The 25,008-nt window shown below is 36.2% G+C and overlaps 4 protein-coding genes across 4 annotated transcripts; 3 read left to right on the forward strand and 1 right to left on the reverse strand.

Moving 5' to 3' along the window:
- The first annotated feature begins 661 nt into the window (after positions 1-661).
- Positions 662-4,016, forward strand: LOC108201322 (uncharacterized). Its single transcript, XM_064085195.1, has 3 exons — positions 662-2,181; positions 2,273-3,175; positions 3,269-4,016. Exons 1-3 carry the CDS (start codon positions 662-664, stop codon positions 4,014-4,016), a joined length of 3,171 nt encoding a protein of 1,056 aa, XP_063941265.1.
- A 1,836-nt stretch (positions 4,017-5,852) lies between these two features.
- LOC135149472 (uncharacterized) lies at positions 5,853-7,647 on the forward strand. The gene is made up of 5 exons (XM_064085196.1): positions 5,853-5,991; positions 6,074-6,312; positions 6,427-6,723; positions 6,827-6,904; positions 7,004-7,647. The coding sequence occupies exons 1-5, from the start codon at positions 5,853-5,855 to the stop codon at positions 7,376-7,378; spliced, it is 1,128 nt and encodes a 375-aa protein (XP_063941266.1). The 3' UTR covers positions 7,379-7,647.
- A 3,474-nt stretch (positions 7,648-11,121) lies between these two features.
- Positions 11,122-19,387, reverse strand: LOC108201323 (uncharacterized). Its single transcript, XM_064085197.1, has 6 exons — positions 19,187-19,387; positions 17,144-17,442; positions 12,395-14,503; positions 11,954-12,205; positions 11,460-11,866; positions 11,122-11,402 (listed from the first exon to the last, which is right to left on the reverse strand). The coding sequence occupies exons 1-6, from the start codon at positions 19,385-19,387 to the stop codon at positions 11,122-11,124; spliced, it is 3,549 nt and encodes a 1,182-aa protein (XP_063941267.1).
- Positions 19,388-24,048: 4,661 nt separating this feature from the next.
- Positions 24,049-25,008, forward strand: LOC108201324 (uncharacterized). Its single transcript, XM_017369619.2, has one exon. The coding sequence runs from the start codon at positions 24,049-24,051 to the stop codon at positions 25,006-25,008; it is 960 nt and encodes a 319-aa protein (XP_017225108.2).

Here is a 25,008-nt window from a genome sequence, read left to right on the forward strand (position 1 = left end):
TATCAAATAAAAAAATAAAGAAAATAAACAAAAACTAAATCAGACAAAACTCTAAGTCGGGCTTCAGACAAGAGTATACACTGGAGTGAAGAACAGAGCTGAGACAAGAACAAGGCGCGGAGGTGTGTGGAGCTAAATCAGCTGTGTGGAGAGAAGATTAAAGCTTTTAGGAGTTAAAGCTTTTAGGAGATCGTTAACTAAGCTGTGCGAACAGGTATGTGTTTCCCCCCAAATCTTGTTCCCCCAATCTGTTGGATTTTTTCTTGCTCAAATGTGTTCGATTCTTTCTTGTTTATCTTGTAATCTTGCTTAATTTGTCTTCTCTCTTGCTTGTTTTCACTCATCCCAGTTTTATGGAGTTTGTTTTGTTAGGGTTTATTCGGGTTTTTGATTTTACATATATGTGTTAATTAGGGCTTCTAGGTATGTTATGATTTTACATATTTGCGTTAATTAGGGCTTCTTGATATGTTTATTTGGGTTTTTGTTTTTGTAATTAGTCCTGGTAAAGAATGAGAATGAAGAGTTTATTAATTTAAGTGCCTTGTTTTTACATTTCAGTGCATATATGCCCCTGTTTTTCACTTCCTAGATTTTGTGTTTGTGTTTTATATTCTCTTGTTTGTCTATGTGTATTTTTGTAGAGCATATATTTGCAAAGATGAAATGGATATTACGTCCTAAACAAAGTGAAGAGTATTGTAATGGGGTGAAGAAATTTGTTTTGAATGCATTGTCTAGTTTCGCTGTTGGTAATGAAATACAATGCCCTTGCAAGGACTGTAGTAATCGTTTTTGTTACTCTATGGATGATGTGTATGATCACCTAGTATGCAAGGGCCCCTGTTCATCCTTGGTTGATTGGGTATATGAAATTTCGACCCCTAAGTACCGAAAGAAAACTGATCAGATGGAGACGGACTGTGATGGGGGGTTTGGGTTAGGAAATGACTTTGATGAGATGATGCATAATACGTATAAATATACTTCTGATTCTGTAGGTAGAAAGGGGATTAATGAGTATGCAAGTAAATTTTATCGGCATGTCGAAGACGGGAAACAGCCTTTGTATCCTGGCTCGAAAAAATTTACTCGTTTAGGCTTTATAGTAAAGCTTTACCAGCTGAAGTGCATTCATGGATTTTCCGAGTCCTCCTTTAGTGCTATACTAGAGTTAATTAAGGAAGCCTTTCCTGATGTTAATCTCCCTCCATCCTTTAACGCTGCGAAGAATATAATCAAAGAGTTAGGTCTTGATTACCAAAAAATCCACGCATGTCCGAACGATTGTATGTTGTATTGGGGTGAAAATATAAATGAAACTAAATGTAAAGTATGTGGTGTGTCAAGATGGAAAAATGTGGATAATGAGATCAGGGATATTGATAGTGGCCTTCCGGAAAAGAAGTATAATGTCCCTGAAAAAGTTATGCGGTACTTCCCATTGAAACCAAGGCTGCAACGCGTATTCATGTGTAAGGAATATGCTGAACTCATGACATGGCATGAAGTAGGACGAATCAAAGACGGGAAGTTAAGGCATCCAGCTGATGCCGAGGCTTGGAAGTCACTGGATGTTAGATATCCAAATTTTGCCGCTGAAAATCGAAATGTTAGGTTAGGATTAGCGGCAGATGGCTTCAATCCTTACCGAACAATGGGTTTAAATCACAGCACTTGGCCAGTGGTTCTGGTTAATTATAATCTTCCCCCTTGGTTGATTATGAAACCAGAAAATATAATTCTTTCAACTATAATCCCCGGACCTGTGCAGCCTGGTAATGAAATAGATATTTATATGCAACCACTTATTGCCGAATTAAAAGAATTGTGGGATGTAGGCATAGAGACGTATGATTCCTTCTCTGACAGAACATTCACATTACATGCGAGCCTACTATGGACCATAAGTGATTTTCCGGGGTATGCGGTTTTATCAGGTTATAGCACAAAGGGTAAGTTAGCTTGTCCAAATTGTCATTACTACACCTCGTCAACCTACTTGAAACATAGTCGAAAAGTCTGTTATATGAATCACAGAAAATTTCTTCCACCTGACCACAAGCTTAGATTTGATAAGAGAAGATTTAATGGTCTGGTGGAGACAGACCTTTGTCCACCACCATTATCTGGAGTAGAAATTTCAGAACTCTTGCGTGGATATAAGAATAATTTCGGGAGGCAAATGAAAAAAAAAGAAGCCTTCAGATTGCCCTTGGAAAAAAAGGTCCATTTTCTTTGAATTACCTTATTGGACTGGTCATTTAATTAGGCACAATTTAGATGTCATGCACATTGAGAAGAATGTGTGTGATAAAATATTAGGGACTTTGCTGAATATTAGTGGCAAGAGTAAAGATCATCTGAACGCTCGTTTTGATTTGCAAGATATGGGCATCCGTAAGGTTCTTCATCCTGTACTATCTGCTGATAAAAAGCACTATGAAATCAGCGCGGCTACTTTTGACATGACAAAAAAAGAAAAAGAAAATTTTTGCTCAGTGTTGTTAAATGCTAGACTGCCTTATGGATGCGCATCTAATATCAGCCGCTGCGTGCAAATGAGTGAGAGGAAAGTGTATGGATACAAAAGCCACGATGCACATTTCATTCTTCAATACTTGCTACAATTTTCTGTGATTAAAACCTTGGATCCAGAGGTTGCAATACCTTTGATCAGGTTGGGGTCATTTTTTAGGGGCATATGTGGCAAAGTCATCGATTTGGAGGATATTCCGAAGTTGCAAGAAGAAATCATAGAAATACTCTGCCAATGTGAAATAATCTTTCCACCGGCTTTCTTTGACATTATGATGCACCTACCTATTCACTTATGTAAAGAGGTGGAATTAGGAGGACCGGTGCATCTTAGATGGATGTTTGGTATTGAACGATATTTAAGTAAGTTGAAGTCCTACGTCCGCAACAGGAGCAAACCAGAAGGGTGTATAGCTGAAGGGTACATGGTCGAAGAGTGCTTAATCTTTTGTTCTCGATTTTTAAATGATGAAAAGGAAGTAAAAAAAGCTGAAGGCAGTGACAATTTTGGATACCCCATTGGATCCAGGAGAAACAAAGATGGAAAGGCTGTTCATTTGGGAGAAAAAGTATGGATTGATGCTCATCGATACATACTCTTTAACTGTGGTAACATGGAGGTCGAGAAGCTGATAGAGTATGTACTAAGTCCTAGTTTTCATAAAATTATATAAAGTAGCTAATGTTAAATATATGTAGTAATGATATGTCTTCTTTTTAAAAAATACAGGGAACACCGTACCCTGTATGATAACGGTGGAAAGTCAAAAAAATACAAACGAGAGAGGACACATACAAAAGAATTCCATAATTGGTTAAAAGATGAGGTTGACAAAAAAGACGGGTGTTCACAGCAATTGTTAAGTCTGGCGAAGGGACCTCAACGAGCAGCTAAAAAATACACTGGTTATATAATCAATGGGTTCAGATTCCATACGAAACAAAGGGATGCAAAATGTACTACGCAGAACAGTGGTGTTCTTTTAACAGCCCTGACCACTAGTTTTGCAAGCGCTAAGGATCAAAATCCAATAGTCGGGGATGTTAGTTACTATGGTTCAATCGAAGAAATCATTGAAGTTGATTATTGGGGCGCATTAAATGTAGTTTTGTTCAAATGTTGTTGGTATCGCAAGGACAAAGACTGTTGTGGGCTCACAAGAGTCAATTTCAATAGATTATATCAAAAAGATGATCCATTTGTTTTAGCTACGCAAGTACAACAAATTTTCTATATTCAAGATTGTACGGAACAACATTTGTATTATGTTGTTAAAAAAATGCCAAGGGACTGCAATGACAGACTACAAGGAAATGATGTGTTGGAAGAAGTCAGTGGGCCTACTATGCACGATGTGACAATACACTTTGATGTGGAAAATCGCAGTGCTGATGATGCTAGCTGGAATAGAGATGACGTGCCAAGACTACAAATTCCTATAGATGATCAGCAAGAAAATGAAGAATTTGGCGAATGAGTGGACTTTTATATTTTTGCATTATACATTTTATACAACTTGTACTGTGACTTGTTTTCATAGTTGTATTAATGTAATGTGACTTGTTTTATTCTCAGCACTGTTTTTTTTCATATTTGTATTAATGTAATATGACTTGTTTTATCCTCAGCACTGTTTTTTTTCATATTTGTATTAATCTAATGTGACTTGTTTTATCCTCAGCATTGTTTGTTTTTATTAGTTGGTATTAAAATCTCAGCACTGCATGGCCTATTTATATTTAATCATGTGCAGAGTATTTCACTAACTATTTTATTTCACATTTTATTTTCAGGATGGCAGAGTATTTCTTTCTCAGGTTTCACCACAAGGGCCAGTTTACAAAAACTAAACTCCTAGGTGCCACATGCACCAATATTCCTACAGCCATGGAAGTTGATACATTCTCTTTCTCGGTTATTATGGAGCATGTCTTGGAAGATTGCAAGTACACTGAAATAGGAGGCCTTTATGTCAAGAAATCAGGAGGTGGTTGGAGACTAATTAGTAACGATGCTGAGGCTAATGAACTTTTAAAAGGGTTGACTGATGGCGCATATTTGGATCTGTATATTGATACTACTATTGACCAAGCAATAGAGCCGAGCAAGCAAATGCAGCCTCATGTCATCACAAGGCCGAGGACAAGTTTTTTTGAATGTAAAATGCAGCCTCATGTCCTATTGTCTCTTACAAATGTATTTGAGTTTCGACATGTTTTTTGTTTTTATCTTTTTATTTTTGTAGGTTTAGAACTTCAAGAGAAGCGCAAATTCGTCACAATACAAGATCTTCAACAACAACAAAAGGAGAAGAGGAAATTGTCTAGTAGTGAGATTGAGTTGGTTGTTGAGGGGTCAGGACAAAGACCAGAGCCTGCACCTGCAGCTCAAGTTGAAAAAGATGAAGAACAACCGGCAACAAAAAAGATAAAGCAAAAGGTTGAAAAAGAAAAGGATAAGTCTAAAGGTGCAAGTCCAAAAAAGGTTGAAAAAGACAATACCAAGTCTAAAAATGCAAGTCCTTCAAAGGTAACTTAATAAATTTAATTCAGTTCTTTTTTATTTGCAAGTAATTTAATTGTTCTTTTTTATTTGCAAGCCTGAAAATTGTTCCTTTTTATTTGCAAGTCTAAAAATGCAAGTCCTTTTTTATTTGCAAGTATAAAAATTGTCCTTTTTTAATTGAGTTCTTTTTTGTGGGGTTTAGACTTTAGACTTTGAAGAAAACAGAAAAAGGAGAGCTGCTGAAAATCAAAGGTACATGGAGGGACTTGGGCTGAAACAATTGGCTGATAATTTGATTCCTGAGAAATCCAAAAAAAAGAGGAAATCACTTGAAGAAGACTTTGCCGATGGTGATAAAGAATATACTCCAGGCAATGATAGCCTTGCTACCAGTGATGAGGAAGAGGCTCCGAAGGTATAGATTTCACAAATATTTGGCCATGTTATGTTGTATGTAGTTGTTTTCATCTTATAATGATATGTTCCATGACTTTGTTTTTAGAAGTTAAATGCTGTTGCAAAAAAAGTTCAGAAGGTGAAGGCTGCGAAGGCTGTGATGAGACCATCCACTCGTTCACAAACGTTAAATGCTGTTGCAAGTACGCATGAGGTATGATAAGTTTATCTGACTTTTTTTTACCATTGGCTGCGAGTAATTTGCATTTTTACTTAATAAGCGAAATGTGCATTTTTGCAAGGTTAATATTGAAGAGACTGTGCTACCACCCCCCCCCCACCACCACTACCTGCTGATCTGGGACAGTTTAAAAAACTAACAAGGGTAGTAGATAATGATGGAGTTGGTACGATGGCTGCATATATGGCCCTGAAAAAAGCTCAACGGGAGCAAGAAGCCGCACAGGAAGCTGCACAGGAAGCTGCACGTGTATTGGGGGATGCAGAAGAAGATGTTAATACTCATGATGGCACCATTAAAACTACTCCAGGTATAATTTAACACTTACCTTAAGTGATTATGTATTATTCTATAAATTTGTAATCATAAAATCTTGTTATCTTATTTGATAGATAAACCCAAGAGGCGTAGGGGACCTTCAAGAATGAACCATGTGTTCACAAGAAAATTGGAGGATAGACCCGTGATTACCTTGAATAGCAAGCTTCAGCCAGTGGCTGAAACTCGTGAAATAAGAGCCGAGTTGAGTAGTTTTGTGGGGACACTAGCAAGGCAATGTGTGCCACTTGATTATGTAAATTGGAGCGCAGTTCCCGAGAGCCACAAAAATGGTTGGTGGGAATATGTCAAGGTGAATGAATCTATTATTAAGTTTGAGTTTTTGTTCTTAAGTTTTAGATTTATATGACGAGTGTTGAGATCCAATTTTGTGACTAATTGAATTTATTGTAATTATTTTAAATAGACAAAGTACATCATTCCTGATGATGGTAAGGACTGGTTACTAAGGACCATGGCTGAGTTGTGGAGGATTCACAAGAGCCGTGTGAAGACAGAATATTATACAAAATACGAAACTGATGCGGAAAGGTTGCAAAACAGGCCAAATTGGATTCCACTAGAAAAATTCAAAGTTCTGATGGAATATTGGGGTGATAAAAAAGTGACAAAAACGGCGAGGACAAATGCAGAAAATCGAAAAAAAGTCACTGACGTGCACAATGCGGGTCGTACAAGTTTCGCACAGATTGGTAAAGATATGGTATGCTAATTGACAACCTAAAGAATTAAATATTTTTAATTAGATTTTGCAAAAAGTAATTACTTGCGTAATTTTTTTCTGCCACACTATCTTTTTATGCTAGAAAAATAAAAAGAAGATGCCTGAGACCCCTAGAAAAGGACATATCTACCCCAAAACTCGCAAGAATCCTACTGATCAGGTATCATATTAATTTATATTAAATTGTATGTCGCAAATATGTCAATACCATGAATTATCAAATTTTGCTTTACATTCTGCCTATTTGGATCATTGGTAGGTTGATGGTGATGCTGAAAAAAATGTTGAGAGTGAACCGGAAGAAGTTGAACTGGACTTTCAAGGTCATGGACCAAACTGGTTGCTTGGGAGGACTGGACTAACGAGAAAAACCAGGAAAGCTGCCATGGAAAAGGCGAAGACAAAATCTGCAGAAGTACTATCAAAGTTAGCTGCTCAAATGGAGGACAAAATGAACAAGAAGCTGGAGAAGATATTGGGAAAATTGGCTGAGCAGAATCCATCGCTGAATATCAATGTGAAGGAGTTGTTGGCTGTTGCTTGTGTTGAGGGCGAAGGCGAGACTGCCACAGATGGAGAGGAAGGAGTAGAGCAAGGAGTAGAGCAAGGAGTAGAGGAAGAAGCTGATGCGTGACTTTGGATGTGAAGATGATTAAACTAACTAAGAATATTTTGGTCTATGCGTGTAATTAACTTAAGAACGCACATGTGCAAAATTTAGCCTTTTGCTTGAACGTACTTTTGTGTTTCTCTGTTAGACTTGGTAATGTGCTCATGTTGGAACAGCAGTAATAGATAGGACTATTGTACTGCTTGTTGGCCTTTTGGATTGGCAATGTTGGATTGTGTTTTGATATACCAATTAAATTTGGTGGTTGTTAATGAAATGTAAAGGTCATGCCAAATTTTTTTGGTAAATTTGTGTTACAGTAGAAGGGTAAATAGTTGCTATAAAATTCAAATTGGTTGCTATATAATTCAAATTGGTCAAAAAAGGGTAGTTACTGCAACCAATATAACAAAAACTCATTTTAAAACAGAGTTGCCATAGATATCCTAAGTACTGCAATGCTATTTATATGCGTTGCTGTATTATTAAAAATGTTGCCATTAGCAGGTTTTGCAACTACAAAACTGTGTTGCAATATGGCCCCAAATTAGTTGCCATAAGGCCCTATGGCAACCAGACCAAACATAACGCCTAATTTTTGCATATTCGTTGCCATATACCCTATTGCAATGGATTTGTGCCATATAGCAATGAGTTTTTATAGTTGCAGTAACCAATCTATGGTGTAGTGTCAATTTTTGTCTACCACATAAACATAAATATAAACACATTAGTACTCAAAGTCTGTAACACCCTTTTAATAGAAAATTGCACATTCTTAAAAAGATTAAAATGATCATTACCTTGTATTTGCGTTTAGGGTCCCGTTTACGTGTTTTCTCATAAATCTCACCCTTTGGAGCTAGTTGTTCAGGTAGGATATTCTTCTCTATTTTCTGCAAAGATAATACAAGTAATACATTACAAAGGAATAAACATAAATATAAACACATTAGTACTCAAAGTCTGTAACACCCTTTTAATAGAAAATTGCACATTCTTAAAAAGATTAAAATGATCATTACCTTGTATTTGCGTTTAGGGTCCCGTTTACGTGTTTTCTCATAAATCTCACCCTTTGGAGCTAGTTGTTCAGGTAGGATATTCTTCTCTATTTTCTGCAAAGATAATACAAGTAATACATTACAAAGGAAAACAATAGTTGGCATTTCATAAACTCACAGAAATTAAAGAAACTTTTGAAACCAATACATACTATTTGCTCTCCAATTTGCGCAAAGCTTTTGCGACTAGCAGTATGAGTTTCCACAATTTTTTGACGATTTTCAGCATTTTCTCTAGATCGTCTCTGACCATTTAAGAATTGAGTGCAAATTATATTAATCAAATTCAGTATTTAAAGAGCAAATCATATATATTAAATGGTTTATAATATTCAGTATAGTTTAAATTCATTATTTATAGTGCAAATTATATATATTATATTTAGTATTTAAAGTCCAACTTATCGAAAATATACCTGCACTTCCTCATCTCCCCAGTAATTAAGCAGCACCTTGAATTCTTCGACTGGAATGACATCAGGCCTATTTTTTAGTCTATCACCATCATTATCATATTTGTGATAATGATCCTTCTTAATTCTGGCCTTGTGGAGCCTCCACAAAGCACCAATATTGCGTAAAGTATATGTTCTTCCTTCTTCAGGAATGTCATATTTTGTCTACAATAATTTGTGTTTTAACATTAGTGATGTCTACATAGTATAAAATACGATGAAAGGAGAATATACAAAAAGAAGTCTATAAAGCAGTTTTCATATATACCTTAACAAAACTCCATAGCTCATCCTTCCGTTTTTCGGGAAATCTACGCCAATTAATGCAATCAAGGGGGACACTCTGTCTACTCAATGTCCCCAAAAAGTTTCTAAACTCAGACAAGACCTTGTCATCATCAGCAATGGCCTGAAGCTCACAATTTAACTTAATAATCTTTTTCTCATCTGGCCTCCTTGTGTACACATTATTCATCAATGTCGGTCCTCTACGCTTTTTTCTTTCAAGTGTCTCATCTTGAGATTCTGTTTGAACTGGCTGATCAGCACCATCATTGACCATTTTATTTTTTTCTTCTTCTTGGATCTTTTCATGTTTTCTCAACAATACATAATCCTCCATTGTACCAACACCTCGCTTGGAACTCTTTTTCACAGGCTGCTTTTTCGATGGGGGGGAGGTTGAAGTTCTTCACGCAAGGGAGGGGGAGGTGGAAAATTTTCAGGCAGGGGAGGGGGAGGTGGAAGATTTCAAGCAGGGGAGGGGGAGGGGGAAGATTTTCAGGCAGGAGAGGGGGAGGTTGAAAGTTCTCAGCTGCTGGTGAAGATTGGGCAGTACTTTCCATCTAATCATCCAAACAAATATTAATTAGAAGAAATTAATTAATTCACATTAATTAAAATAATGTGAATTGCAGTTTTTGTACCTGCGTAGAAGCAATGATGGTTGACCGTGTTCTTGGCCTGCGAATGTGATTAGTCACCACCTTTTGTTTTTTTGTCTTCATTTGTTTTTTTTGGCAGCTTCCTTTTCCTTGATCTCTTCATTATCTTGTTCATCGTCGGACACACTTTTGTTTTCAGGAACATACTCCACATCATATTCATGTTCACCATCATCTTTAACCTTTTCTTTTATGACCTTGAGATTAAAACCATCTGCTAGTTTTTTTAATCCAAGCACCTCCACCTTCTTTTTATTTTCTAAAACTTTACCCATCCTCTTTTTTTCATATTCACATAACTGAAATAGTAGTACATATATAAAAATTAGATAACAATCCATAACATACTTGATATGACTAATAACACTATAGATAATTCAAAAACAATTAAGATGTATTCCACCTCTTCAGCAGTATATGTTGGTTGAAAAGTTGACTTTTCAGACCGTGGTTTTTTAGTACCTGCCCTCTGTTTTTTTAGCCCTTCAATTGTCACAAAATTGCGCTTAGCAAGTAAACCTGTTGATCAACAAGGGTATTAAATTTATGTTTCAAATCAGTGTCAAGTTACAACAAATAATGAGTGCTGAGTGAGTGAAGTGTATACCTTCAAAAAAGCTAGTCCTTGGTCTCACAATCACATGTGGCTGCATTTGTGCCATAGGTGTGATGGAATTGTCAACCACAACATCAATATATAAATTTATCTCCTCTCCTTCGACAGCAGTTGCAAAATCAATCAAATCCCCATCATTAGCAATTAGTCTCCAACCACTTGGTGCTTTGTGCACATAAATTCCACCAATTTCGTTATATTTTAGATCATCCTTCACGTACTCCATCACAACACTGTATGAAAATTTGTCAGAATCAATATACTCTGGAATCTCGAGAACCATCCCACCTATGTATGTAGTTTTTGTGAACTGTCCCTTATGGTGTAGCCTGAGAATGTAATCTTTTTCCGCCATTTTGAAAATAAAAAAAAAGACAAAACTAGTTAACAACAAACGGTTGATATTGGAAAAATAATATGAACATCAATCCTGTAAACTTGAAGCGAGAATAACTAATTGCATACAAAATTACAACAAAGTGATTACATACTAAATGAAATTAATCAGGTCTTCAAGCAATGAAGATTTCAACAAAATCAAGTGCAAAAATAATAATTAATCAGGTCTTCAAGCAATGAAGATCTGAACAAAATCAAGTGCAACAATAATAATTAATCAGGTGTCAAGCATTGAAGATTTCAACAAAAACAAGTGCAACAATTATCTAGGAACCAAGTTCTCTATTTTTTAGAAAATTTCAGCATTATTCTCCTCTGGATCATCAGGTGTAACATGTAATTGCTTTGTCGGAATGTCATCTCTGTACCAACTAATGACATGATCAACGTCATGTACTTGTCCTCGCAACTCATAACTTATGTCAGCAACATGTTCAACTGAACCCATCCCATCTTCCACTTCAGAATACTGATCCTTTGGAGATTTTTTGATAACAAAATGTAAGTTTTTGTCAGTAGGATCTTCTATATAGAAGACCTGTTGGACTTGTGTAGCGAGAACGAAAGGATCTTCTTTATGACATAACTAGTTAAAGTTCACTCTTGTTAGGCCATAGCATTCCTTACCTTTTTTGTACCAACAACACTTAAAAAGAACTACAGTTAATTCTCCCCAGTAGTCGACTTCAATGATGTCCTCAATTGCACCATAGTAACCTACATCTCCTACTATGGGGTTTTGGTCTTTTGCACTAGCAAAACTAGTGGTTAGGGCAGTAAGGAAGACACCAGAATTTTGTGTCGTACACCTACGATCTCTACGCTTGGTGTGAAACCTATATCCACTGACCACATAACCAGAAAATCTCTTTGTTGCATTAAGAGGCCCTTTCGCCAAACATGACAATTCTACTGAAATATTTTCTTTATCTCGAACTACCTCTTTTAACCACTTGTGAAATTCAATTGTATGCGTCCTTTCCCCTTTAAAGTTCTGTGACTTTGCATCTTTTTGAACCAATTGAAGGTGTTCGCTGGATTAAATAATTAACAGGTAGCTTACTTGTAAGACTTCTAAGAACAAATTTATATTAGGTTCTTGTATATATATAAGAACTTACTCTTTTAGCATCTCGATATCCACATTATCACAATTGAATAATATGTATCGATGAGCCTTGATCCAGATCTTTCCTTCCAAATGTATAGATTTCCCATCTTTATTTTTACCAGATCCAATAGGATACCCTGCAGCGTTGTTGCCATCGTGAGAATCATTTATATTTTCACCTCCATCATTAAAAAATCTGGCACAATATGTCAAACATTCATCTGCTATAGAGCCTTCTGCTATAGAGCCTTCTGGTTTGCTCCTGTTTCGAACATAAGATTTTAGTTTGCATAAGTATCGTTCGACTCCAAACATACACCTCAAATGCACAGGTCCACCGAATTCGAGTTCCTTTCATAAATGAATAGGTAAGTGAACCATTATGTCAAAAAATGCAGGTGGAAATATCATTTCAAGCTCACAAAGTATTTCAATTATTTCCTTCTACAACTTTTCAACATCTTCTAATTCGATGACCTTCCCACATATACCCCTTAAGAATGCACTTAACCTCATCAAAGGTATTGCTACCTCAGGTTTCAGTGTTTTAACCACAGCGAATTGCAATAAATATTGAAGCATAACATGTGCATCATGACTCTTGTAACCTACTATCTTCCGCTCCTTCATGTGAACACAACGACTAATATTAGAAACCGATCCATGTGGAAACTTCGCATTCATGAAGACTGAACAAAAAATCTCTTTCTCTTTTTTTGTCATATCAAAAGTTGCTGCTCTTATTTCAAATTTTTTGTTATCACCGCATTTAATCGGATGGAGAACCTTTCTAATCCCCATTTCTTCCATATCCATACGAGCATTAAGGTGATCTTTTGTTTTACCCCCAATATTTAATAAAGTCCCCAAAATTTTGTCACAAAGGTTCTTCTCAATATGCATAACATCAAGGTTATGCCTGACCATATTACTACTCCAATATGGTAGCTCAAAAAAAATGGATCTCTTCTTCCAAGGGCTGTTTGACGAAGAACCCTTTTGCTTTTTCTGTTTCTTCCCAAAATCATTCTCATAACCACACAACAACTCCTCTACCTCCATTCCTGTTAACATTTCAGGAGCAGATAGAACCTCCACTTTTCCATTAAATTTGCGCTTATCAGACCTCCACTTGTGGTCAGGAGGAAGAAATTTCTTGTGGTTCAAATAGACAACCTTTCCACTGTGTTTTAGATAATTTGATGAGGTCTCATAGTGGCATGAAGGACACGCCAGCTTACCTTTCGTACTCCATCCTGATAAAATTGCATATCCGGGAAAATTACTTATTGTCCAAAGGAGACTTGCATGTAGCTTAAATGTGCTATCAGACCTTGCATCATAAGTCTCAACACCAACACCCCATAACTCTTTCAACTCGGCAAGTAAGGGCTGCATATATACATCAATTTCATTACCTACTCCAACAGGGCCAGGAATTAAGGTTGAAAGAATAATATTTTCCGGTTTCATGATTAACCAGGGTGGAAGGTTATAATTTACTAAGACAACTGGCCAGGTGCTATGAGAAATGTTCATTGATCGATAAGGGTTAAATCCATCCGATGCTAAGCCCAACCTTACATTTCGAAATTCTGCAGCAAACTCAGGATATTTGGCATCCATTGACTTCCAACCTTCACCATCAGCTGGATGCCTTAACTTTCCATCCTTCTTCCTTGCTAAAGCATGCCATGTCATTGAGTTAGAGAAATCAGAGCTCATGAACATTCTTTGCAGCCTTTGCTTTAAAGGAAAATATCTCATCACTTTTGCTGGGATCTTAGATTCTTTTAACATATCCATGTTCTCAATTGAATTAAGTTTCTGTTCATATAATTTCCATCTTGATGTTCCACACTTTGTGCACTTATCCAGCTTCTCATTTTCAGCCCAAAAGAGCATGCAGTCATTTGGACATGCATGTATCTTTTGGTAACCAGGACTTAAGTCTTTAATCATACCTTTTGCCACACTAAAAGATGATGGTAGATTTACATCGGGAAAAACCTCCTTTATCAACTCAAGTAACGCAGTAAAGACCGCCTCACTAAATCCATGAATGCACTTTACTTGGTAAAGCCTAACTATAAGACTCAATTGAGTAAATTTCTTACAGTTAGGATATAAAGGTTGTGCACCCTCCTTTACAAGTCGATAAAATTTCTTTGCATCATCATTTAATCCCCTTCTAATTCCATCTTCACCAATACTAGTCTTATTACCATATGTATTATGTATCATTACATCAAAATCATCTCCTAATCCCATACGTATATGATCAGTCTCCATTTCGTCAACAACACGGTCTGTCCTAAGCATCGAGACTTCATAAATCCAATCAACACACTGTGGAGAAGGTCCATTGCATATGAGATGGTCACATATAGCAGTGGCACCACTCCAGAATCGATTAATACATTTCCTACAAGGGCACTTCAACTCATTTCCTATGGCATGATTTTCAAATGCATTGCTAACAAAATCTAACAACCCCTGCCTATATATTTCACTATACCTCGGAAACGACAACCATTTCTTTCCTTCAACATCCATTCTTCTACATCAATATTGTTCAAAAAATTAACAACAGTACCAATTGACAATAACAGAGCATTACATATATATGGATACAATTCAAAATACAAAATTAAAGAGTCACAAAACCCCCTGCCTATATATAATTAGTCACAAAATCAGAACAAGACACAAATCGAAATCAGACCTAAATCATTTGCCACATTAATTTACCCACAAGATTAATACAAAAGGAACAAATTTTCAATTACTACCAATTTACCCATAAATTAACAATTAGGTTCAACCTAATTAAGTCACAATACCCACAAATCACTACTAATCCTACACAGACATATATATAAACATACAAAAAAAGCCCTAATTTGCTCTAAATTTTAAACATGCAAACAGAATCTAGCTTCTAACATACATATACATATAAAAAGATTAGGGGTTTTACCTCAAATCGAAGCTCTAATTAGCTCCTCCAGACGTTTTCTAAGCAGAGACGAGCGAGAGAGATGAGCCAAAGAGGTGAGCGAGAGAGAGATGAGCGACAAAGTTGAGCCGGAGAGACAAGCGAGATAGGTGAGTGAGAGAGATGAACGAGAGAGTGAGATGCGCGTGAGAGAGATGAGAGAGTGCTGGAGAGACAGTGTGAGAGAGACAGTGTGAGATAGAGGAGGGAGTGGAATAAAATTTAAGTGTAATAAAACTTTTGTGTAAATAATTTTTGGTACCAAATTTTGGTATCCCGCTCAATAAAAATTGAAGCCCCCGCCTATTTTTCAGCCAAATTCTAAACTATGTATTGTAACGCTTTCAAAAGTATTACATTTGGTCAAAATTTTGTTTTTGACAATTTTGTTTGTAACACTTTTCTATTTTATACAACACTTTGAAAAATATTGCAATAGAGTTGCAATTTTTTTTTTCTATTGCAACATTTTATGCAACACAAATGCATGTTAGGCTTGCAATAGGCCATATTTGGTGTAGTGTCAATTTTGATAAATCAAAATAATCAAATTCTGGCTGCCAAATTACAGAAAAATTCACTATAAATTAGGAGAAATTTAACATACCTAATTTACTTACCAACCTTGTGAATGTAGATTCATCAAGAGGCTTTGTGAAAATATCTGCAATTTGTTTTTCACTTGGAACAAAATGCATTTCAACTGTACCAGCCACCACATGTTCTCTTATGAAGTGATATTTGATGTCAATATGCTTGGTTCTTGAGTGTTGTACTGGATTTTCAGTTATAGCAATAGCACTGGTGTTGTCACAAAATATTGGGATTTTTGAGAGATTTGAACCATAATCAAGTAATTGATTTCTCATCCACAATATTTGTGCACAACAACTTCCAGCTGCAATGTATTCAGCCTCAGCTATAGAGGTTGATACAGAGTGTTGCTTTTTGCTAAACCAAGAAATCAGCCTATCTCCAAGAAATTGACATGTGCCTGTTGTACTTTTTCTATCAATTTTGCATCCTGCAAAATCAGTATCTGAATATCCAATTAGATCAAATCCAGAGTCTTTAGGGTACCAAATACCAAGATTTGGTGTTCCCTTAAGATATCTGAATATTCTTTTTATGGCAATAAGATGTGATTCTTTAGGATCAGATTAAAATCTAGCACAGAGGCATGTAGAGAACATGATATCTGGTCTACTGGCTGTCAGATATAAAAGAGAACCAACCATGCCTCTATAATTAGAGATATCCACAGATTTCTCATTAGGATTTAACTCTAATTTGGTGGCAGTTGGCATGGGAGTCTTAGCTTCTTTGCAATCCATTAAATCAAACTTTTTAAGTAAATCATAGATGAACTTAGTTTGATTTATGAATATACCTTCCTTTACTTGTTTAACTTGTAAACCAAGAAAGTAGGTGAGCTCTCCCATCATGCTCATTTCATACTGACTTTTCATTAGATTAGCAAACTTTTTTCAAAGTCTCTCATCTGTAGAACCAAAAATTATATCATCTACATAAATTTGAACCAAAATAAAAGCACCATTTACATTTCTGTAAAACAGTGTTTTATCCACAGTTCCTCTGGAAAAATGGTTATCTAACAGGAATTGAGATAGATTGTCATACCATGCCCTTGGTGCTTGCTTTAGTCCATAAAGTGCTTTTAATAAAAAGTAAACATACTCTGGAAATTTTTGATCTTCAAAACCAGGAGGCTGACTCACATACACCTCCTCTTCCAGTTCACCATTCAGAATAGCACTTTTGACATCCATTTGATAAACCTTGAAATTTGCATGAGCAGCATAGGCCAAGAAAATTCTTATGGCTTCCAATCTTGCAACTGGTGCAAATGTTTCATCAAAATCAATTCCCTCAGATTGAGAGTATCCTTTAGCCACAAGCCTTGCCTTGTTTCTGGTGACAACTCCATTTTCATCCATCTTGTTTCTGAATACCCATCTTGTGCCTACAATTGTTCTATTCTTAGGCTTGGGCACCAGCTTCCAAACTTTGTTTCTCTTAAATTGATTTAATTCTTCTTGCATAGCAAGAACCCAATCAGCATCTTTGAGAGCATCTTCTATTACTTTTGGTTCATCCTGTGAAAGGAATGCACTATACAAACATTCATCTTGAGTAGCTCTCCTTGTTTGTACAGATGCATTTGAATCTCCAATAATTAACTCAAAAGGATGATCCCTTGTCCATTTTCTTTGAGGTGGAAGTGATTGTCTTGATGATGTAGCTTCACTATTGTAGTTCTGATTTCCATATTGGAAAGCTCCCCCTAAATTTGTCATCTCATTATTTCTAGATTGATTGAAATTTTGAGACATTCTTTTAACTATTGATCCTTGAGGGGTTTCAACAGAAGCCTCCAATGTAGTTTCAACTGATGCTTCAGTTGAGTTTCCAGTATCAGCTGTTTCTTGCACCAAGGTCTCATCAGTTGGAATATTAATTCCAGGATTAATTCCAGCATTCTGAACAGAGTCATCACAATCATCATCACTATCATATAGATCACCTTCACCCTCATTCTAAAATCTGAGATTATCATAAAATCCTTCATCTGTCAATCCTTGAATCTTTTTATCATCAAAAACTACAAGAATTGATTCCATAACAATGTTGGTTCTCATATTGTATACTCTAAATGATTTTCCATTAGAATATCCAACAAAAATAGCTTCATCTGCTTTGGCCTCAAATTTTCTAAGATTTTCACCTTGTTTCCTTAGAACATAACACTTGCATCCAAATACATGAAGAAAGCTGATTGTTGGCTTCTTTCCTTTGAAGAGTTGAAAAGGAGTTAGATAGTGAGGTTTGGTAATTAGAGAAATGTTCTGAGTAAAACAAGCAGTGTTCACAGCTTCAGCCCAAAAATAGGTTGGAAGTTGAGCTTCATTAATCATGGTTCTTGCAGCCTTAATGAGAGTTCTATTCTTCCTTTCTACCACTCCATTTTGTTGTGGAGTCCTTGGTGCAGAAAACTCATGAATAATTCCCTTATCTTCACAAAATTCTTTCATCACAGAATTCTTGAATTCTGTCCCATTATCACTTCTTATTCTTTCAACTTTGACATCTGGATTGTTGTCTAATGCCTTGATATGATTGATAATGATTTTCCCAGCTTCATCCTTTGAATACAAGAAGAAAGTCCAAGTAAATTTTGAAAAATCATAAACAATCACTAGACAATATTTCTTCTTAGAAATGGACATTATATTGACTGTGATATGGCTCTGAAATTGACCCTAAAAATTGTTGGGTTATTTTGAGCCCAGGTCTGATGAAAGGCCTGAGTATAAGGCCCGTGTTCTGGGTTTATCACCCAAAATTTGTAGCTAGCAGATTGAGGTTATAAAAAGCCCGTTGGGCATCCATGTTCGAGAAACGTGGGCTGCCCAAACTCAAGGCACGAGCCCCCAGCCCGGTCAGGGCCCAGAACTCGAATCCTAGTCCTACTAGGAGTCTGACTGACGAGTCCAAGACTCCGAGAGTCCTACAAGAATTCTGAATTTCGTGGATAACTATCTAGAGTCCTAGATAACCTCCAGTAGCTCAAGATAAGGATCAGAGATCAGTCCTATCCTATCTCTGACTCAAATACCTATTTCTACTAGGACTCTAACACCAGGGATCCTGCTTCAAATCAGTCTCTAACCCTGAGACATCTATATAAAGGGCTCTACCCCTCCAAAATAGAACTACGTTTTTTGACTTAATTCTTCACCCCACTGAAGATACGTAGGCACCTCGTGAGGACCCGTCTGAGTTCCGACTCGCGAGATCAGTCAAAAAGCACGAAGCTCACCCCTCGATTTTTGATCCATAACAGACTGGTCCAAACAAATCCATATGCAAGAGCTGAAGAGGTTTCACAATTGATGAAAGAGATTTGCTTTTGAAAGAGCTTCTCTTTTGCTTTCCTTGCTGACAAGCTCCACACAAACCATCTTTGGAGAATTCCAGCTTTGGTATTCCTCTTACCAAATCCTTCCTGACTAACTCATTCAATCTCTTGAAATTTAAATGAGACAACCTTTTGTGCCATAGCCAACTGTCATCTGAGCTTGCTTTACTGAGAAAACAAGTGATTGATTCAGACTTTACAGAATTGAAGTCAGCTACATACACATTTCCTTTTCTTTGTCCAATTAGTACCACATTGCTGTCATCTCCCTTGGTGACAACACAGGCCGCAGGAGTGAAATTTACTTTGTATCCTTTGTCACAAATTTGACTGATGCTAAGCAAGTTGTGCTTAATACCAGACACCAAAGCAACTTCATCAATGAGGACATTCTCTTTTGCAATCAAGCCATATCCCATAGTATACCCTTTCCTATCATCTCCAAAGGTAATGCTAGGGCCAGCTTTCTCTACAAACTTTCTGAGCAGGGAAGAATCACCAGTCATGTTCCTGGAGCATCCACTATCCACGTACCACAAATTCTTCTTATGGTTTCCCTGCACACATTTCAAAAATAGATCAAGTTGATTTTGGTACCCAAATTGCTTTGGGTCCAGATTTGTTAGTCTTAACAGCTTTTACTTCATTCTCAACTTTTCCCTTGGATTGAAGTGGTTCAATCTTTGGTTTTGGTTGAGAAATTAGAACATCAACATTGTTCTTAAACACAGGCATTTGAGGCATGCATACATTGTTCATACCATGCAGATTTGAATGGAATTGAGGCATGTTAAAAGCATTGAAATATGGATTGAACATATATGGCATGCTAGGCTGAGAATATGAATTATGAGGCAATAAGCCAGACATCATGTTCATAGCAGATAAGTTCATGTGAGCAACAGATTGCATAAGAATAGGCAATGATAAATTAAGAGCAATTACAGTTTTACAATTAGCAGATAAATGATTTACACTACCACATTTACTGCAAGTTTTCCTAGGAGCACTGGCATTGGGTGTGTAATTAGTGTGCTTGTTGACTCCAATTTTACCATTTCTATTTCCTTTCTTCTTTTTAGTCTCTTCTGATTTAGGCTCACTAGCATCCAACTTCTTCTTGGTCTTATTACTGGAATTATGAGTGTTGTTAACACTTTCACTAGTCTCAGAAGACTCATTCTCACCTTTAACAAAGTTCTTTTTAACAGGACCATACTTCTTATTGAGTTTCTTGAGAACTTTCTTGTCAACTGATGAGTTTTTGTTCAACTGATGACTTTCATCAGTTGAAGCTTTACTTTTCAACTGATGATCATCATCAGTATTCTCATCACTTGAGCTGATCTCATAAATCTCAAGAGCTTTCTTATTCCTTTTCCATTCATTCTCCACAAAGGTTTCCCTACCTTGCATGTTGATGATATTAGTGGAAACATCTCTCCCAGATTTCCATTTAGCAATAATCACTTGTTCCTTATCAAGCTATTTTCTTATGATCTCTTCTCTTTTCAGAACAACCAAGAGATCATCTTTGGCTGTCTGACACTCCATTTTCAGTTCTCAAACTTAATAAATTGAGCTTCTAAAGCACTGTTTCTATCACTAAGAAAGGTGTTAGCTTCCTTAATTCTACTATTTTCCTTAGTGAAAGATTTTAAAGAAACATGCAAATGATACAACTCTGTAGACATTTCATTTATGGTAGCATTGCATTCATCTTTAGTTAACTCAACTAAGTTTGTAGTGAATACCTGAATACTGCTCCCAGTGTTTTCTTCTTGATCTGTGGAGTTGGCCATTAGAGCAAGATTGACAAACTCCTCCTCTTCATCAGAATCATCCCCAGCTGCCCAATCATCCTTTGTGATGAATGCTCTTTCTTTTTGTTTGAGAAGTTCATAATATTTCTTTTTATAGTCAATGTTTTCACTTGACCTCTTCTCAACTTTAGGCTTTCTGCATTCATTTGCAAAGTGACCTGCATTCCCACAGTTGAAGCACTTGAATTTTGATCTATCTATCATGCTTCTATCAGACTTAGGATTGCCTTTAAATGATTTTGCAGAATTAAAATTCTTTTTGAATTTCAGTTTGGAGAATCTTCTTGACAGGATGGCTAGGATCTCATCAATTCCATCACTTTCTTCACCAGAATCAGCTACATCTTTCTCTTTTCCTTTTCCCTTGCTTGACTCTGAGCTCTCTTCTTTGACCAACTTCTCAGTTTCTTCAACTTGAGACTTTCCCTTGTCCTTGACAGTATCATCAAGAGATGCAACTAGAGCCATAGATGAATGCCTTTTTTTTTGGCTTTTCTCAATCTCTTCATCTTGTTCCATTTCAAGCTCATAAGTCTTTAAAGTTCCATACAGTCTCTCAAGAGTATAGTCTTTGAATTCTTGAGTGTTTCTGAGAGAGACTGTCATAGGTTTCCATTCTTTAGGAAGAACTCTTAAGAATTTCATATTTGAATCCTTAACTTGATATACTCTTCCAAAGCGTTTTAGACCATTTAACAGGTTTTGAAATCTGTTAAATGTGTCACTCAAACCTTCACCAGACTTGAAATGGAATGACTCATATTGTTGAATCAGAAGCTACATTTTGTTTTCTCTTACTTGCTCATTCCCTTCACAGATGGTCCTGATGGTGTCCCAAACTTCTTTGGCACTTGTGCAGCTGATAACACTATCAATCATTTCTTGATCCAAACCATTGAACATAAGGTTCATGGTTTTCTTGTCCTTGTGCACTTCTTCAGTATCTTCTTGAGAATACTCATGGATAGGTTTTGGAATCATTTTACCTACCATATCTTCCCCATCAGCTTCCATACTGGTGCAGACCTTCATGGGGACATGAGGTCCTTTCTCAATGCAGTTCACATAGCTTTCATCAATGGACAACAAATGCAAATGCATTCTCACTTTCCAGTGAAAGTAGTTGTCTTTGTCAAGAACAGGAATCTTCACTCTAGCATCCTTCTTTCCCATCTTTCTTTAGCAGTGTTGATCTTTTTCCCTGTTCATTGGGAACCTCGCTTTGATAGCAATTGTTATTTTACACTAACTATAAGAAAGATTGTAGAAGGGGGGGGGTTGAATACAATCTTTTATAAAAATAAAAGATTCAAGAACAAACACTTCAAAACAATAAACAGAAAACACCAAGTATTAAAAATACGGGTGGATTGAATGATCCACCCGTGAGATTTTATATAGAAGAATCTGTGGATTGATTACAATTCGTACAACTGCTGGTTCATCACTTGAACAAATTCTAACTCTTAGATTTTCTCTCAAGTTATTCGAACAAGTTCAACTGATGCTTCTAACTTGGTTATATACTCCAAGTTTTACAAAGCTTTTAACTAGAATACAAATTGCACTCTAAACTATGCTGCACATCTTTGTCTTATGCATGCTTTCTGAAATGTCTTCATCTTTGACAATCATCTTGATTTGATCCAGATTGCATTCCATGATATAGGAATGTTTATGCTTCTTCTTTATTTTCCTAATCAGGCTTCCATGTCTATTTTAGTGTAATTCGATCCATGTGATTTTCGATCCATGTGATTTGTCAGACTTAAGCTCTAGTCACTTTCAACTGCTCTTTGCTTCATCAGTTGAAAGTTCTAGTTACTTTCAACTGCTCTTGACTTCATCAGTTGAATGTTGTGCTAGACTCATCAGTTGAAAGAATTACAGACTTCATCAGTTGAATGTTGTTCCAGTCTCATCAGTTGAATTCCTTAGCATCATCAGTTGAATACTTTGTCTTCAGTTGAATGCTTGGTTTTCATCAGTTGAAACATGATCCAGTCTTCATCAGTTGAATAGTTGCATCTCATCAGTTGAATATCCTTCACTTAGATAAAATTACATGGCATTGGATATTTACAATTAGCCATCCTATTCTACCCATCCGTTGATAGTTCCCAATGATAAGAAATACGACAATTACAACTGAAATTTGATAAAGATTCTAAATAAGACATGTTACAAAATTTGTCCACTGCTTTAGGTGAAGTACTGTTAAACAATGTGTTAGATATTATGAATATATATATATATATATATATCTAAGAATTTCATTTTAAAAGATTTTAGATGTCTGATAAGATATATGGTTACACTTGTATACAATTGAGAGATATATATTCTTTATGTTCAGAACTGCAAATTTTCTTGTTGTATTTTGGATTGCTATCTTTTAAACCATTAAAGCTCTTGGTTATTATATTTTGATTGGTAAATACCTAGACATGATGATGTGCAGTTATGTATGAATCATATCATCGGGAGTTAATGACATTACTTTCTGTTAGTGCATAAATATGGTATACACATTTTAAATGCTGGATATATGAATTTTTCTATCCTTGTAAATATCACTTCAGCAATGGGAATATCAATCTTGAAAATCTGATGCAAAGGGAGTTCTATGTGCACCTTGTCAGTTGGGGGTTGGGGGAGGGGGGTGATTGTTAACAAAAACTTGGATTGCTTGTTTTTGGTTATTATTGTGTTAAAGTACATATTGGATGGGTGCATGTTTAAATTGTACCCTATTAGGTGTTTTATCTAGTGTTTGAAAATAAAATACTGATTCAGTGAGTGTTTAAATACTGATAATATATATATGCTTACACTTGTGCTCTGTTAAAGTTGTCTTACAATGCTTTATTTATTTTATAACAGAAGGAAGATGAGCAATTGAAACAAGGTCTTTGAGCTAGTAATTTGCTGTGAGAATATTTGTTTGAATCAGGTAAGCTTTTTGAGCTTCATGGTTTTATATTAATGTTGTGAATGTTATTCAATTCATATAGAACAGAATGTATAATTATTTAACATATCTGTTTGGATTTTTCTGAATGTTGTGACTTGATTTTGTACTTGTTCTAGTTTTATCATGGTTATGTACTTGATTTCTGAAGATGTTGACTTGATTTTCATTCCATGTATGACTATAGTACTTGTTCTGTACTTGTGTATTTATAATCTGTGAGAAGAATCATAACTCCAGCATGATATAAACATCTCTCAGACCCTGTCCTAATCCTAGGTTTATCCAAGTTTATATTTACTTGCGTTTATCAACACATCTACTCTATTTTTGCTATGTAAACATAGGTTCAGACTAATTATATATTGTCGTAATGGAAGAGGAGAGTAACATTTGGATAGGACTACCGAGATATAGTGCAGAATATGGCAAGGGGGTAGAAGATTTTTTGAAAAATGCCTTCCATGTTGGTGCTGTGGGCAACAAAATGAAGTGCCCCTGCAAACACTGTATTAATCGTAAATGGCATACAAGAAATGTCATCAATGACCATCTTGTTTGCAGCGGGCCTTCCCCGGCACATGTAAAATGGATTTACGATACTTCACAAATGAAAACACAGTCTAGTTCTAACTTTATGGATTATGAAACGGGGATGGATTTTGGAAATAATTTAGACGAGATGTTCAATTGTATGGGTAAGAAGTTCGATAATTGTGAAGGCAGACCAAATATAGAGGCGCAAAAGTTTTATAGGCGGGTTGATGAGGGAAATCAACCATTATATCCGGGATGTACTAACTTTTCTCGATTAGGTTTCATGATAAGACTTTATCATTTAAAGTGTGTTCATGGAATTAGTGAGTCTGCATTCGGGGAGTTGCTTAACCTAATGAAAGAAGCCTTTCCTCAAGCCCATCTGCCTTTGTCCTTTAATGCAGCAAAAAATATGATTAAGGATTTAGGTCTCCATTATGAGAAAATACATGCATGCCCAAAAAGCTGCATGTTGTATTGGGCAGAAAATGAAGATAAAGATAAATGTAAAACTTGTGGAGTTTCGAGGTGGGTTGTACAAGAGAAAAAAGGCAGTGCTGCTAATAACGAGCCCGAGAAGCTGATTCACAAAGTGCCGGCAAATGTAATGAGGTATTTTCCACTAAAACCAAGGTTGCAACGGATGTTCATGTGCAAAGAATTTTCCCAACTGATGATATGGCACGCAGTAGGACGGAAAAAGGATGGGAAACTCACACACCCGGCTGATGGCAAGACTGCTGACCTGGCAAACGTGGGGTCCGCTGCTGACGTGGCAGTGTTGGGACCACTATGA

This window comes from Daucus carota, chromosome 9 (genome assembly GCF_001625215.2).
Source record: "Daucus carota subsp. sativus chromosome 9, DH1 v3.0, whole genome shotgun sequence".
NCBI classification, from domain to species: Eukaryota; Viridiplantae; Streptophyta; class Magnoliopsida; order Apiales; family Apiaceae; genus Daucus; species Daucus carota.

What these genes read in the sequence shown, in the direction of transcription:
- LOC108201322 (XM_064085195.1), top strand. Translation starts at nt 662, where the DNA reads ATGAAATGGATATTACGTCCTAAACAAAGTGAAGAGTATTGTAATGGG. An exon ending in TATAAGAATAATTTCGGGAG is followed by an intron (nt 2,182 to 2,272) that starts GCAAATGAAAAA and finishes TCATTTAATTAG; the next exon opens with GCACAATTTAGATGTCATGC. An exon ending in GAGGTCGAGAAGCTGATAGA is followed by an intron (nt 3,176 to 3,268) that starts GTATGTACTAAG and finishes TAAAAAATACAG; the next exon opens with GGAACACCGTACCCTGTATG.
- LOC135149472 (XM_064085196.1), top strand. Translation starts at nt 5,853, where the DNA reads ATGGCTGCATATATGGCCCTGAAAAAAGCTCAACGGGAGCAAGAAGCC. An exon ending in CACCATTAAAACTACTCCAG is followed by an intron (nt 5,992 to 6,073) that starts GTATAATTTAAC and finishes CTTATTTGATAG; the next exon opens with ATAAACCCAAGAGGCGTAGG. An exon ending in GTTGGTGGGAATATGTCAAG is followed by an intron (nt 6,313 to 6,426) that starts GTGAATGAATCT and finishes TATTTTAAATAG; the next exon opens with ACAAAGTACATCATTCCTGA.
- LOC108201323 (XM_064085197.1), bottom strand. Translation starts at nt 19,387, where the DNA reads ATGACTGGTGATTCTTCCCTGCTCAGAAAGTTTGTAGAGAAAGCTGGC. An exon ending in GATATCGAGATGCTAAAAGA is followed by an intron (nt 11,867 to 11,953) that starts GTAAGTTCTTAT and finishes TATTTAATCCAG; the next exon opens with CGAACACCTTCAATTGGTTC. An exon ending in GTGTTGTTGGTACAAAAAAG is followed by an intron (nt 11,403 to 11,459) that starts GTAAGGAATGCT and finishes GTCATAAAGAAG; the next exon opens with ATCCTTTCGTTCTCGCTACA.
- LOC108201324 (XM_017369619.2), top strand. Translation starts at nt 24,049, where the DNA reads ATGGAAGAGGAGAGTAACATTTGGATAGGACTACCGAGATATAGTGCA.